Source organism: Mustelus asterias, unplaced genomic scaffold (genome assembly GCF_964213995.1).
Source record: "Mustelus asterias unplaced genomic scaffold, sMusAst1.hap1.1 HAP1_SCAFFOLD_84, whole genome shotgun sequence".
NCBI lineage: Eukaryota > Metazoa > Chordata > Chondrichthyes > Carcharhiniformes > Triakidae > Mustelus > Mustelus asterias.
This window is the reverse complement of record NW_027590138.1, coordinates 1,212,341-1,225,371: the sequence shown is the minus strand read 5'-3', so window position 1 is coordinate 1,225,371 and position 13,031 is coordinate 1,212,341. Positions and strand designations below refer to the sequence as shown.

The window sequence follows — 13,031 nt, the reverse complement described above, 5'->3', positions numbered from 1 at the left end:
CATCCCCACTCTGATTGTATTGGAGCCTGTGTGTGTCATTGTTACACTCAGAGTAAGTAAGTGCTTTGCTGTGTTGTCTCTGTGCTCCATCCCCACTCTGATTGTATTGGAGCCTGTGTGTGTCATTGTTACACTCAGAGTAAGTAAGTGCTTTGCTGTGTTGTCTCTGTGCTCCATCCCCACTCTGATTGTATTGGAGCCTGTGTGTGTCATTGTTACACTCAGAGTAAGTCAGTGCTTTGCTGTGTTGTCTCTGTGCTCCATTCCCCACTCTGATTGTATTGGAGCCTGTGTGTGTCACTGTTACACTCAGAGTAAGTCAGTGCTTTGCTGTGTTGTCTCTGTGCTCCATCCCCACTCTGATTGTATTGGAGCCTGTGTGTGTCATTGTTACACTCAGAGTAAGTAAGTGCTTTGCTGTGTTGTCTCTGTGCTCCATCCCCACTCTGATTGTATTGGAGCCTGTGTGTGTCACTGTTACACTGAGAGTAAGTCAGTGCTTTGCTGTGTTGTCTCTGTGCTCCATCCCCACTCTGATTGTATTGGAGCCTGTGTGTGTCATTGTTACACTGAGAGTAAGTCAGTGCTTTGCTGTGTTGTCTCTGTGCTCCATCCCCACTCTGATTGTATTGGAGCCTGTGTGTGTCATTGTTACACTGAGAGTAAGTCAGTGCTTTGCTGTGTTGTCTCTGTGCTCCATCCCCACTCTGATTGTATTGGAGCCTGTGTGTGTCATTGTTACACTCAGAGTAAGTCAGTGCTTTGCTGTGTTGTCTCTGTGCTCCATCCCCACTCTGATTGTATTGGAGTCTGTGTGTGTCTTTGTTACACTGAGACTCTGTCACTTATTATTGGACAAACAGTAAGTTACCGTCACAATGCCCGGCTGATTGACGGCAGCGCGGACCAATGGGAAGAGGGTGCAGAGCTGGAGGACCGATCTGGAGCGGCCGGTCCTCCAACCAATAGGAGCGAACGAGGGGCGGGGCCAGCTTTGACTGGAGCATGCGCAGTGTGAGGAATGGCGATGGACAGCAGCTTTTGTTTTGGGCTCGGAAATCTGTTAGAGGTGATTGGCGGTACGGCGAGAGCAATGGATCGTCCAGGTGGGTGGAAACGCTGCGTAAGCATGTTGTGTAAGTCGCAAACCGCGGAAGAGAACTTCCCGGGCTCAGTTTGTACCGAGCAAGGCTGCAACTCCTCATGTTCGTCCGGGGTTAACGTTCGCCATCTTTATTGGGGGCAATATGCAGCAGTGCGCACGTGCGGCCGCCATGTTTGCAGAGGGCAATGTTGTCAATCAGTGGGAGGAGCTTCTTCACAGTAAGAAGTTTAACAACACCAGGTTAAAGTCCAACAGGTTTATTTAGTAGCAAAAGCCCCACAAGCTTTCGGAGCTCTTAGCCCCTTCTTCAGGTGAGTGGGAATTCTGTTCACAAACAGAGCTTATAAAGACACAGACTCAATTTACATGAATAATGGTTGGAATGCGAATACTTACAACTAATCAAGTCTTTAAGAAACGAAACAATGTGAATGGAGAGAGCATCAAGACAGGCTAAAAAGATGTGTATTGTCTCCAGACAAGACAGCCAGTGAAACTCTGCAGGTCCACGCAACTGTGGGAGTTACAAATAGTGTGACATGAACCCAATATCCCGGTTGAGGCCGTCCTCGTGTGTGCGGAACTTGGCTATCAGTTTCTGCTCAGCGACTCTGCGCTGTCGTGTGTCGCGAAGGCCGCCTTGGAGAACGCTTACCCGAATATCAGAGGCCGAATGGCCGTGACCGCTGAAGTGCTCCCCAACAGGAAGAGAACAGTCTTGCCTGGTGATTGTCGAGCGGTGTTCATTCATCCATTGTCGCAGTCGCAACGGATGAATGAACACCGCTCAACAATCACCAGGCAAGACTGTTCTCTTCCTTTTGGGGAGCACTTCAGCGGTCACGGGCATTCGGCCTCTGATATTCGGGTAAGCGTTCTCCAAGGCGGCCTTCGCGACACACGACAGTGCAGAGTCGCTGAGCAGAAACTGATAGCCAAGTTCCGCACACACGAGGACAGCCTCAACCAGGATATTGGGTTCATGTCACACTATTTGTAACTCCCACAGTTGCGTGGACCTGCAGAGTTTCACTGGCTGTCTTGTCTGGAGACAATACACATCTTTTTAGCCTGTCTTGATGCTCTCTGCACTCACATTGTTTCGTTTCTTAAAGACTTGATTAGTTGTAAGTATTCGCATTCCAACCATTATTCATGTACATTGAGTCTGTGTCTTTATAAGCTCTGTTTGTGAACAGAATTCCCACTCACCTGAAGAAGGGGCTAAGAGCTCCGAAAGCTTGTGGGGCTTTTGCTACTAAATAAACCTGTTGGACTTTAACCTGGTGTTGTTAAACTTCTTACTGTGTTTACCCCAGTCCAACGCCGGCATCTCCACATCAGGAGCTTCTTCCCCATTGTTCAGAATGGAGACAACTTGTCCATCAAACTGCATCAACCCTCTGAGTCCCAATGTCTTATTGATGAGGCAGAGCGGTGACAGAGAAGGAGAAAGAAAGGGAAAGTAAAACAGAAAATGCTGGAAAATCTCAGCAGATTTGATAGCATAGAACATAGAACATTACAGCGCAGTACAGGCCCTTCGGCCCTCGATGTTGCGCCGACCTGTGAAACCAATCTAAAGCCCCTCTAACCTACACTATTCCAATATCATCCATATGTTTATCCAATGACCATTTAAATGCCCTTAATGTTGGCGAGTCCACTACTGCTGCAGGCAGGGCATTCCACGCCCTTACTACTCTCTGAGTAAAGAACCTACCTCTGACATCTGTCCTATATCTATCACCCCTCAATTTAAAGCTATGTCCCCTCGTGCTAGCTATCACCATCCGAGGAAAAAGGCTCTCACTGTCCACCCTATCTAATCCTCTGATCATCTTGTACGCCTCTATTAAGTCATCTCTTAACCTTCTCTCTAATGAAAAATTACACCATAGATAAGTAAGCCCCACCAACGCCTCTACTTTCTCAGAAGACTAAGGAAGTTCGGCATGTCCGCTACGACTCTCACCAACCTTTACAGCTCCCGAGTCAAGGTCAGGGTCGGAGGATAAACATTCTCTCCACCTCCGCCACCACCCCCGCGCCCCCCCCTCCCCCCGTCCCCGCACGCCCCCAAAGATCTGCACTCACTGGGGAGTGAGAATAGAACCAACGTTTCGAGACTGGACGACCCATAGTCAGAGCTTGTACACGGGTAAACAGAGCATGTAAACTTCAACACCCTCCACGTACCCTTGTACACCTCTATCAATCTACTTTGCTCCAAGGAGAACAACCCCAAGTTATCCAGCCTAACATTGTAACTATAATTCCTCATCCCTGGAACCATTTTGATAAATCTCCTCTGCACCCTGTCAAGGAGCCTCGCATCCTCCATAATGTGTGGTGTTCACTGGTTTGCACAGACCCAGGTATTCTGTTCCTGTCTGTGATCTCATCACATACTTACAATTGCACAGTGACATCACCCCCACTCCCCGGGGATTTCCTCAACTGGGAGATTTTTCTCTGATGCCAGTGCTTCTGATATCTTTCCAGCTGCAGGCTCCAGCAGGAGATTTTAATATTAAAATCAGTTAAATTCTTTCAGAGGTGAGTGTTTGTGACCATTCACGGGCGCGGGTTCTCGTCATAAACCTCCTTGCAGGAGCTCCCCGTCTTTTACCAGGACCTCCTCACTGTCTGGAACACGGTCGCCTCGCGACGCAGCTCTCCCCCGTCAGGAGTAGCGGCTCTTGTGCGAGAGCCGCTGCTCAGGAATCCGCTGCTCCAGCCGTATGACTTCAGGTGGCTGGCGGAGAGGAGGGCTGTGGACGCCGGGGTGACCAGAATCGGGGACGTGCTCGATGGCGGAGGGGCGGGCTGGATGAGTCCCCGCGTGCTGGCTGAGCGCATGTGGGTGTCCGTCTGGCGCGCGGTCAAAGCCATCCTAGACCTTAAGACGGTCGTGCTCGGCCCCGAAAGTGCACGCAAACTCAAGGCGGCGCAGGCGTGCGGTGGGATCCTGCCCGAGCGTTCCCCTGCTTGGACGGAATTCCACATTGGCCCAAAACTTCAACCCTCCTCCTCGGGTCAGGTGCCCCACAGCCTGAGCCGCCTCGTGGAAATGCCCTCCGTGCCTTTTTCTACCGCGCGGAGGCATTTCCTGTGCGGGCTGCTGCTGCACACCCTCCACTACCGCCTCCTCGCCTGTCGCCCGGATACACCTTGGTGGGCCTTGTTTCCGTAGAGGTCCCTCTACGGAGGGATTGCCCCAATTACATCGGGGACCTGAGGTGGAGGGTGATGCATGCAGCAGTTCCGCACAACCGTAGGATTCACTGGTTCACGGGCTATGAAGCTTGCCCCTTCTGTGGCCTTGTGAAGTCCGTGGACCATGTCTATGTTTTGTGTCTTAGGTTGCACTTTCTTTTTGTTGGGGTCGGGATGGCGACCTCCTCGTGAACCTGCTCCTGGGCCTGGTGAAACGCGCCATTTACCGGTCCAGGCAGCGGGCGATCGAGGGGGCCGTCCATCCTGACTGTCTTCCCCTCTACCGCGGCTACGTTCGTGGCCAGGTGTCCCTGGAGAGGGAGCATGCGGTGTCCACGGGCGCGGTTGACGCTTTCCGCGCCCGCTGGGCACCGCAGGGGTTGGGGTGCGTTATTGACCCTAATAATCACATTTTAATTTGATGTTTTTAAGTTTCCTTTGTACTTTGATTTCTGTTCGGGCTGTTCCCCCTCCTTTTGGGGAGCTGCCCCTTTTACTTTGTCCTGACTTAATCTGAGTTTGTTTATTTGTTTTGACCTAAAAGAGGCCAACATCTGTGAGTAAAACACTTTCTTTTCTCCCCCTTTCCATTTCTTTTCTCATTCTGGGGGAAATTGGGGACTTGCAGCAACTGAAGGGAAAGGAAGTGAATCCAGGAAAGCTGCAGACTCTGGAAAGATTGGCCCAGGTCTCTCTCTCTCTCTTGAAGACATTGATATAGAAACATAGAAGATAGGAGCAGGAGGAGGCCATTTGGCCCTTCGAGCCTGCTCTGCCATTCATTACGATCATGGCTGATCATCCAACTGAGTAGCCTAATCCTGCTTTTTCCCATAACCTGTGATCCCATTCGCCCCAAGTGCTTTATCCAGCCGCCTCTTGAATACATTCAATGTTTTGGCACCAACTACCTCCTGTGGTAATAAATTCGACAGGCTCACCACTCTTTGGGTGAAGAAATGTCTCCTCACCTCCGTCCTAAATGGTCTACCCTGAATCCTCAGACTGTGACCCCCGGTTCTGGACTCCATCGGGAACATCCTCCCTGCATCTATCCTGTCTCGACCTGTTAGAATTTTATAAGTCTCTTTGAGATTCCCCCCTCATTCATCTGAACTCCAACGAAAACAATCCTAACCTCGTCAATCTCTCCTCCTACATCAGTCCCGCGATTCCCTGAATCAGCCTGGTGAACATCCTTTGCTCCCTCAGCTTGACACATTTATTTGTCTGTCGAAAAGGATGGTCTTTTTCCTCATGTTCACAATTAAAGGGCAGCTTTCCCCAGGAGATGGCTGACATTTAAGCGTACAGTAAATTAATATAGGACAGAGATATGTCTAGTGTTATTATATGGTACCCAGATTAGATACATTCTTTATGCTTCTGTAATAAAATACATTAATTATTATTTCTTGCATTGTAATATAATGCTGTAGCGATGTTATACACTTCCAGTCATAAAGTCATTACAGCACAGAAGGAATCCATTTCGTAACTTGATTTCATGCTGACTCTCTGTATAACATTCCAGTCCCATTCCACTCGATATCCCCATTCTCCTGCAAGTTTATTTACTTCAAGTGTCCATCCACTTTCATTTTTTAATAGAATCCATAGATATGGATGGAGATTTACAACTCTTTGGGAATGAAATAGGAAAGAATGTTCCAGAGAAACTAGAATTGTCTGCTCTGAATTTCTATCCTATACTGATTGTGATGACTTTTGCAAGCTCATTTCACAGGATTTTGAACGAGGAATCACAGGCAAAAATCTCAACCGTCACATCTAGAAAGAGTCATATTCCTTGGGATCTGAATATCTTGTAATATGGAACTGTAGCTCCGTTATATATTTCCAGACATCTCTTCCCTCAGAGGGTTGTTAGTCTTTTGGATTTCTCTTCCACAGGGACCAGTGGAGGCTGAGGATCATTGAATATATTCCAGTTAGACAGATCTTTGACTGACAAGGGTGTCAAGGGTTATGGGGAACAGACAAGAAGATGGAGCAAAAGCTAAGATGTGGGGGATTTCTTCACTCAAGGATGTGGGAAAGCTTTGGAATTCTCAACCCCTGAGGACAGTGAAGCCTCAGTCATCAACTATTTTCAAGAGAGAGATTGATTGGTTTCTAGATGTTGAAAATATCAAGGGATATGGGTTTAGTGTGGGGAGAATGATGCTGAGGTAGATGAACAAATTATCTCATTGAATAGTTTAAAAGGCTCGATGAGCCAAATGGCCGACTGCAACTCCTAGTTGTTATGGTCTCTGTGTCCAGGACAGGAAGCAGTGAGCATGGATCTGTCAATCAGCCTCAATCAGCACCTTCAGGAGAATTGGGAGGGTGAATATTAGATGCAGCAGAGTGAGAATGGAGGGAGAGTGTGTGGGATGGAGATTCACAGCTTTTGAGGAATGGGAGAGGAAAGAATGTTCCATAGAAACTAGAATTGTCTGTTCTGAATTTCTATCCTGTACTGACACTGATGACTTTTGTAAACTCGTTTTACAGGATATTGAAAGAGGAATCACAGGCCGAAATCTCAAACGTCACGTCAGATCTGACAGAGTCATATTCCTTGGGATCTGAATATCATCGGACTTTGAATCTAGAAGGAGAAATTGTTGTCCAGTCTGTTGATTTGAAAAGATTTCAAACATCAGTGTGACTGGAAAAGCAGCAACACACTGCCACACTCGAGTGAGAGTGTTCCAGTGCACTGACTAAAGAGCTTTAACCAGTTACACAGCCTGAATAAATATCACACCATTCACAGCAGGGAGAGACTGTACTCGTGTTCTGTGTGTGGACGAGGCTTCAACTGATTGTCCACCCAAGAGAGAGGCAAGGACACCTGCACCATGGAGAAACCATGGAAATGTGCGGACTGTGGGAAGAGATACAGAGCCCCATCACAGCTGGAAGCTCATCGGCGCAGCCACACTGGGGAGAGACCATTCACCTGCTCTCAGTGTGGGAAGGGATTCACTCGGTTATCCAACCTGCGGAATCATCAGCGAGTTCACAGTGGGGAGAGACCGTTCACCTGCTCTCAGTGTGGGAAGGGATTCACTCAGTCATCCAGCCTGCAGTCACACCAGCGAGTTCACACTGGGGAGAGGCCATTCACCTGCTCTCAGTGTGGGGAGGGATTCAGTCATTTATCCACCCTGCGCACTCACCAGCGAGTTCACACTGGGGAGAGGCCATTCACCTGCTCTGTGTGTGGGGAGGGATTCACTTGTTCATCCAGCCTGCTGAGACACCAGCGAGTTCACACTGGGGAGAGGCCGTTCACCTGCTCTCAGTGTGGGAAGGGATTCTGTGATCCATCCAGCCTGCTGAGACACCAGCGAGTTCACACTGGGGAGAGGCCGTTCACCTGCTCTCAATGTGAGAAGAGATTCACTCGATTATACACCCTGCGGACACACCAGCGAGTTCACACTGGACAGAAGCCGTTCACCTGCTCTCAGTGTGGGAAGGGATTCAGAGTTTCATCCCAGCTGCTGCGACACCAACGAGTTCACGAGTGATTCCAGGGGTTGGATTCTGCTGTTATTGTTTCTGCTCTCAATTACATCCAGGACTGCATTTTGTTCATTCTCACAGTTGGTCAATGGGGAGGGTCGGAGGGTTTCTTTCTGCTGGACTGGCCGGTCTCACAACTTTGCCTCCAGTGGGCTGATGCTCTTTGAGTCTTGCTGCGAATACCTGGTTTCAGATTTCTCAAGGATCACAGAGTGACAGGGTGTGAGGAAGTTCAGAGTCACTATATCTGTTTGGAAACCCCCTCAAATGCCCATCCAATTTCCTTTGTAATTGTTCATTGTCTCCACTTCCTCCACCCTCGTAGGCAGCGAGTTCCAGGTGATTACTATTCGCTGCATCAAAATATTCTTCCTCCCATCCCCCCCTGCATCTCTGACTCAAAACCATAAATCTGTGACCCCCCTCATCCTTGTCCCATTAGCTAATGGGAATAGCTTTTCTTTGTCCACCTTATCTAAACCTGTCAGAATCTTGTCCACCTCTATCAAATCTCCCCTCAACCTCCTTTCCTCCAAGAGGAACAACCCCAGCCTGACATTGACAATAAAGAACAAACTAACAGAATGTGTTAATACCTGAAATCAAATGGGAATGTTTAATTTCTGTTTTAAAGATATTGTAAATATATTGTCCTGGACAATAAAGGGATTGTAATAACTCACCTTGGGAGTGGTTGAATGGAATACCTCAATCTGATATCCACCAACAGTGAGTGAAAGTCTGGAATGTGTAGCTGGAAATCCCTCCCTAACAGCACTGTGGGTGTACTTACACCTCAGGCATTGTAGCAGTTCAGGAAGGCAGTGTTGGGGTTGACCATGGCCGAGGCAGCTACATACAGCCACATATTCTGTTATAATTGAAGGACTGCAGATTGAATGTGAGGCATTATGGGACTGGACTATCTTGACCACATTCCTGTGACTGCTCAGTTTCTGCAATCACAGGGCCATTAAAGCTGCTTAGCAGGGCCCTGACAGAGGACCTGGTGAGAATATTTACTCAGAATGAGTTGGAATTAAACTGGGGCGGCATGTGGCACAGTGGTTAGCACTGCTCGCTCACAGCGCCAGGGACCCGGGTTCGATTCCCAGCTTGGGTCACTGTCTGTGTAGAGTTTGCACATTCTTCCCGTGTCTGTGTAGGTTTCCTCCGGGTGCTCCGGTTTCCTCCCACAGTACAAAGAAGTGCGGGTTAGGTGGATTGGCCATGCTAAATTGCCCCTTAGTGTCAGGGGGATGCATGGGGTTATGGTGATAGGGTCGGTGGGATTGTGGTTGGTGTAGACTTCATGGGCTGAATGGCCTCCTTCTTCACTGTAGAGATTCTATGAGATTATTGCAGGACCGGCTGGTGTTCAGCAGCTGCGAAACCTGGAATCTGTAAAAAAGGGGTCTGACTAATCAATAAACAGTGGTAGGTCGCTGACTAAGAGGTGAAGAAGCATTCTCAGGCATGTTTAAATTATTTTATAAATTTGTGCTCAGAACTGTGAGGGACTTGTGACCTGATAGTTGGTGAAGTGACGGTACACTCCAAGTAGCACTGGACTGAAAAGCAGATCTCTGAGAGTAGATTCTAATGGTTATAATCCTACCCAAGCATGGCCAGTGAAAAATCAGAGCTCGAGTGGGGACCGGACAGGTCTCTTACCTGCCGTTTGGAAACTAAGAACAAGAAACTTATCGATTAAAATGATTAGAGGATAGAGCCAATCTTTCAAGTCTGGATGACACTTCATAAGAGCACTTATAAAGGGTCATCCAGACTCGAAACATTGGCTCTATTCTCTCTCCACAGATGCTGTCAGACCTGCTGAGATTTTCCAGCATTCTCTATTTTTGTTTCAGATTCCAGTATCCGCAGTATTTTATTTTTAAGATAAAATAATTCGGTCTGATTGGAATCCCCATGACCCTCCCGCAAAACAGAGGGAGTGGTGGCAGAAGGAGAAAAAGGATCAGGATGATAACGTCTGGGTCCTGATTCTCCGAGCCCATGTAGAATAAACAAAATGAGTGAATCAGTTTATAAAGAACAGAAGTTACCAATCCCTAACAAAAACTGATCAAATTAAATAGGTTGAGGAATATAACAAAAAAAATTAACAGGTGAAGTTTAAAATCATTTGTTTTGTTTTAAACTTGTGTAAAGTGATGTAATTGTGGGCCAAGTTTTTGCTGCTCACTTCCCACCCCTTTAGGTTCTGTAGAAAAGTTAACCCTTTCAGCAGACAGTTCATTTGTTTTTAAATCGCCCGAAACCTCGTGTCTATTTTAATTTATAATTGAAGATTTATGGGAATTGGCTAAGATGGTCTTTTGACATTTTTAAAGTATAAAAAAGTGATCTTGAGAAGGCAATTTGGTAGAGAGAGGTGGAGAGAGATATGTTTACAGAGAGGTGTGGAGAGCTGTTGGTTTTACAAGTTATCCATGAGAGTACAGCAGGATATTTCCGCTGAAATGATCCACAAAAGCTGATGAAGGACATTCATTTAACCCTGGATAGTAAATAGTGTTTTTCCTCCCACTACAGATAGATGTACAATAAATACATTTGTCTCTGTTCCATTGAGTCTACAGCACAGGGCCAGGCCAGTCGGCCCAATTGGTCTGTGTCAGTATTTATGCTCCACATGAGCCTCCACCCACCCCTCTTCATCTCCCCCCATCAGCATATCCTTCTATTCCTCTCTCCCTCATGTATGTATCGAGCTTCCCCTTCAATGTATTCATGCTGTTCACCTCAACCACTCGCTGTGATAGTGAGTTCCACATTCTCACCACTCGCTGGTAAAGAGGTTTCTCCTGTTAAAGTTTATTTATTAGTCACAAGTAGACTTATATTAACACTGCAGTGAAGTTACTGTGAAAATCCCCTCATTGCCACACTGAGGCGCCTGTTCGGGTACACCTCAGGGAGAATTTAGCACGCCCCAATGAACCTAACCTGTACGTCTTTTTGGACTGTGGAGGAAACCGGAGCACCCGGAGGAAACCCACGCAGACAGAGGGAGAACATGCAAACTCCGCACAGACAGTGACCCAAGCTGGGAATCGAACCCAGGTCCTTGGCGCTGTGAGGTAACAGTGCTAAGCACTGTGCCGCCCTAGAAATCATGATTGGATTATTGAACCCCTTTATGATCGTATCAGGTCACCCTTCAGTCTTCTCTTTTCTAGAGAAAAGCAGCCCCAGCCTTTCCTGAGGGTTAAATGCTCTCAGTTCTGGGATTATTCTTGTGAATTTTTGTTGCTCCTTCTCCAGTGCCTCTATTTCCATTTCATCAATGACGATCACAAGTGTTGACAGTGCTCCCAGTGCAGTCTAACCCTGGCTCCAAACAAGTTGAACAGAACCTCCCTGCTGTTCAATTCTATCTCTCTAGAATGGAACCCTGTATATGGGCCTCATACTTTAGGAAAGATGTGAAATTCTTAAGACAGGTTGCAGAGGGGCTTTACGAGAATGACTCCAGTGATGAGGGACTTCAGTGAGTTGGAGGGACTGGAACAGCTGAAATTTCTCTCTTTAGATCAGACAGGCATTAGGATTGGGAATGGGGCCATTCATCCCATTGAGTCCATGCCGACTCTCTGCAGACCAAACCATTTCCCTGTTCTCACTGCGTATGCCTGTGGATTTATTTCCCTGAAATGCCCGTCCAATCTCCTTTTGGAAACATTCCATCATCTCTGCTTCTCCCCCACTTGTAGGAAGTGAGTTCCAGATATTTACCACTTTCTTCAAATACAAAAGAGGGACTGAGAGCACAAAAGGAGACAGTTTGACCCATTGTGCCCATGCTGGTTCTTTGCACATTATGAGCAACAAGGTCCAGGAAGTCATGTTATATGCTAACATGTGACTGGAGCTTTATTTTAAAAATGAATGTTGTATTCACCTAATTGCTTGTGGAAGCTGCATAGCTAGCAAGAATTGTATAAATGAATAATTTATTCTATTAATTTGATTAGCTAGAGGAATTATATTCTGTCAAATCTGGCTCAAGAATAAGGTTGATTGTTCAGTTCAAGTAAGAAGGAAAGCTATTGGCTTGCAGCAAGTGTCTTTTCGAACCAGTATATCTTGTATTAACCGTATTCAGTTGTGGGACATGGGCGTCGCTGGCTGGCCAACATTTATTGCCCATCCCTAGATGCCTTTGTTCAGAGGGCAGTTGAGAGTCAACCACATTGTCTTACTGTATTTATTAGCTGCTGGTCATGAACAGATGAGTAAGTAGTGAGCCTTAATTGAGTTATAGTTAATCAATGAATAACAAATCAGTAGTTATCGTAAAAGATTGAGTTTTATTTGCTGTAAAAATTTAAAAGTTTAATTGCTGTGTATGTAAAGAATGTGCAATGAGGATAAATGTACTGGTGAGAGAGACCTTCAAGCTCTGATTAGCCTCAACATTTGAAACTGTGTGAATAAGGGATTGTACAGAATCAGATAAAGGGACAGCATGAACCAGTTCTATTGTATTCCTGTCTAAGATAATGAGCAAGGGTGGTCCAAGTAATTAGATACCAATTAAATTAATCTCGTGATCAAATTGACCAATTGTCATGTTGCAACAGGCCCAACTCTGACGTGAGGTAATGGTCACCTTGTGGATAAAAGTAGAGGTTCCGAAGGTCTTCCTTGCGAGCCAAATACTGAAAACTCCCGAGGCTGAGTTCCAAGGAAATTCCTGTCAGAGAAGGAACCAGAGAGGGTTACGCTTCTACGGACTGATCATCTGCATGAAGTTATAAAAGTCAATGTCTTAAAGTTGTTCACAAAATCTTTTCATTGAGTAAACTTCTTTTTAAATTTACTATCCAGAGAATTCTGCCTTTGCCTTAATTGGTTAAAGTCTTGTCTGAACCAAAGTGAATTTATTCAATGGTAAGTTGGGGAGTGGCTGAAATCAACTCAGTTCCAGATAACAAGATCAGAGAACAGAAATCTTCAATTTAAACACTTGCATTTCGATAGCGCCTTTCACAACCACAGGATGTCCCAAAATGATTTCCAGCCAATGAAGTACTTTTGAAGGGTAATCCCTGTTGTAATGTAGGAAACGCAGCAGCCAATTTACACACAGCAAGATCCCACAAACAGCAATGTGATAATGAGCAGATGATGTGTTTTC

The 13,031-nt window shown here is 46.5% G+C and overlaps 1 protein-coding gene across 1 annotated transcript; it reads left to right on the top strand.

The window, feature by feature from the left end:
• The first annotated feature begins 1,005 nt into the window (after positions 1-1,005).
• LOC144483877 (uncharacterized) lies at positions 1,006-8,545 on the top strand. Its single transcript, XM_078202456.1, has 2 exons — positions 1,006-1,106; positions 6,845-8,545. Exon 2 carries the CDS (start codon positions 7,195-7,197, stop codon positions 7,867-7,869), a length of 675 nt encoding a protein of 224 aa, XP_078058582.1. The 5' UTR covers positions 1,006-1,106; positions 6,845-7,194; the 3' UTR covers positions 7,870-8,545.
• Positions 8,546-13,031: the final 4,486 nt, after the last annotated feature.

What these genes read in the sequence shown, in the direction of transcription:
- LOC144483877 (XM_078202456.1), top strand. Translation starts at nt 7,195, where the DNA reads ATGGAGAAACCATGGAAATGTGCGGACTGTGGGAAGAGATACAGAGCC.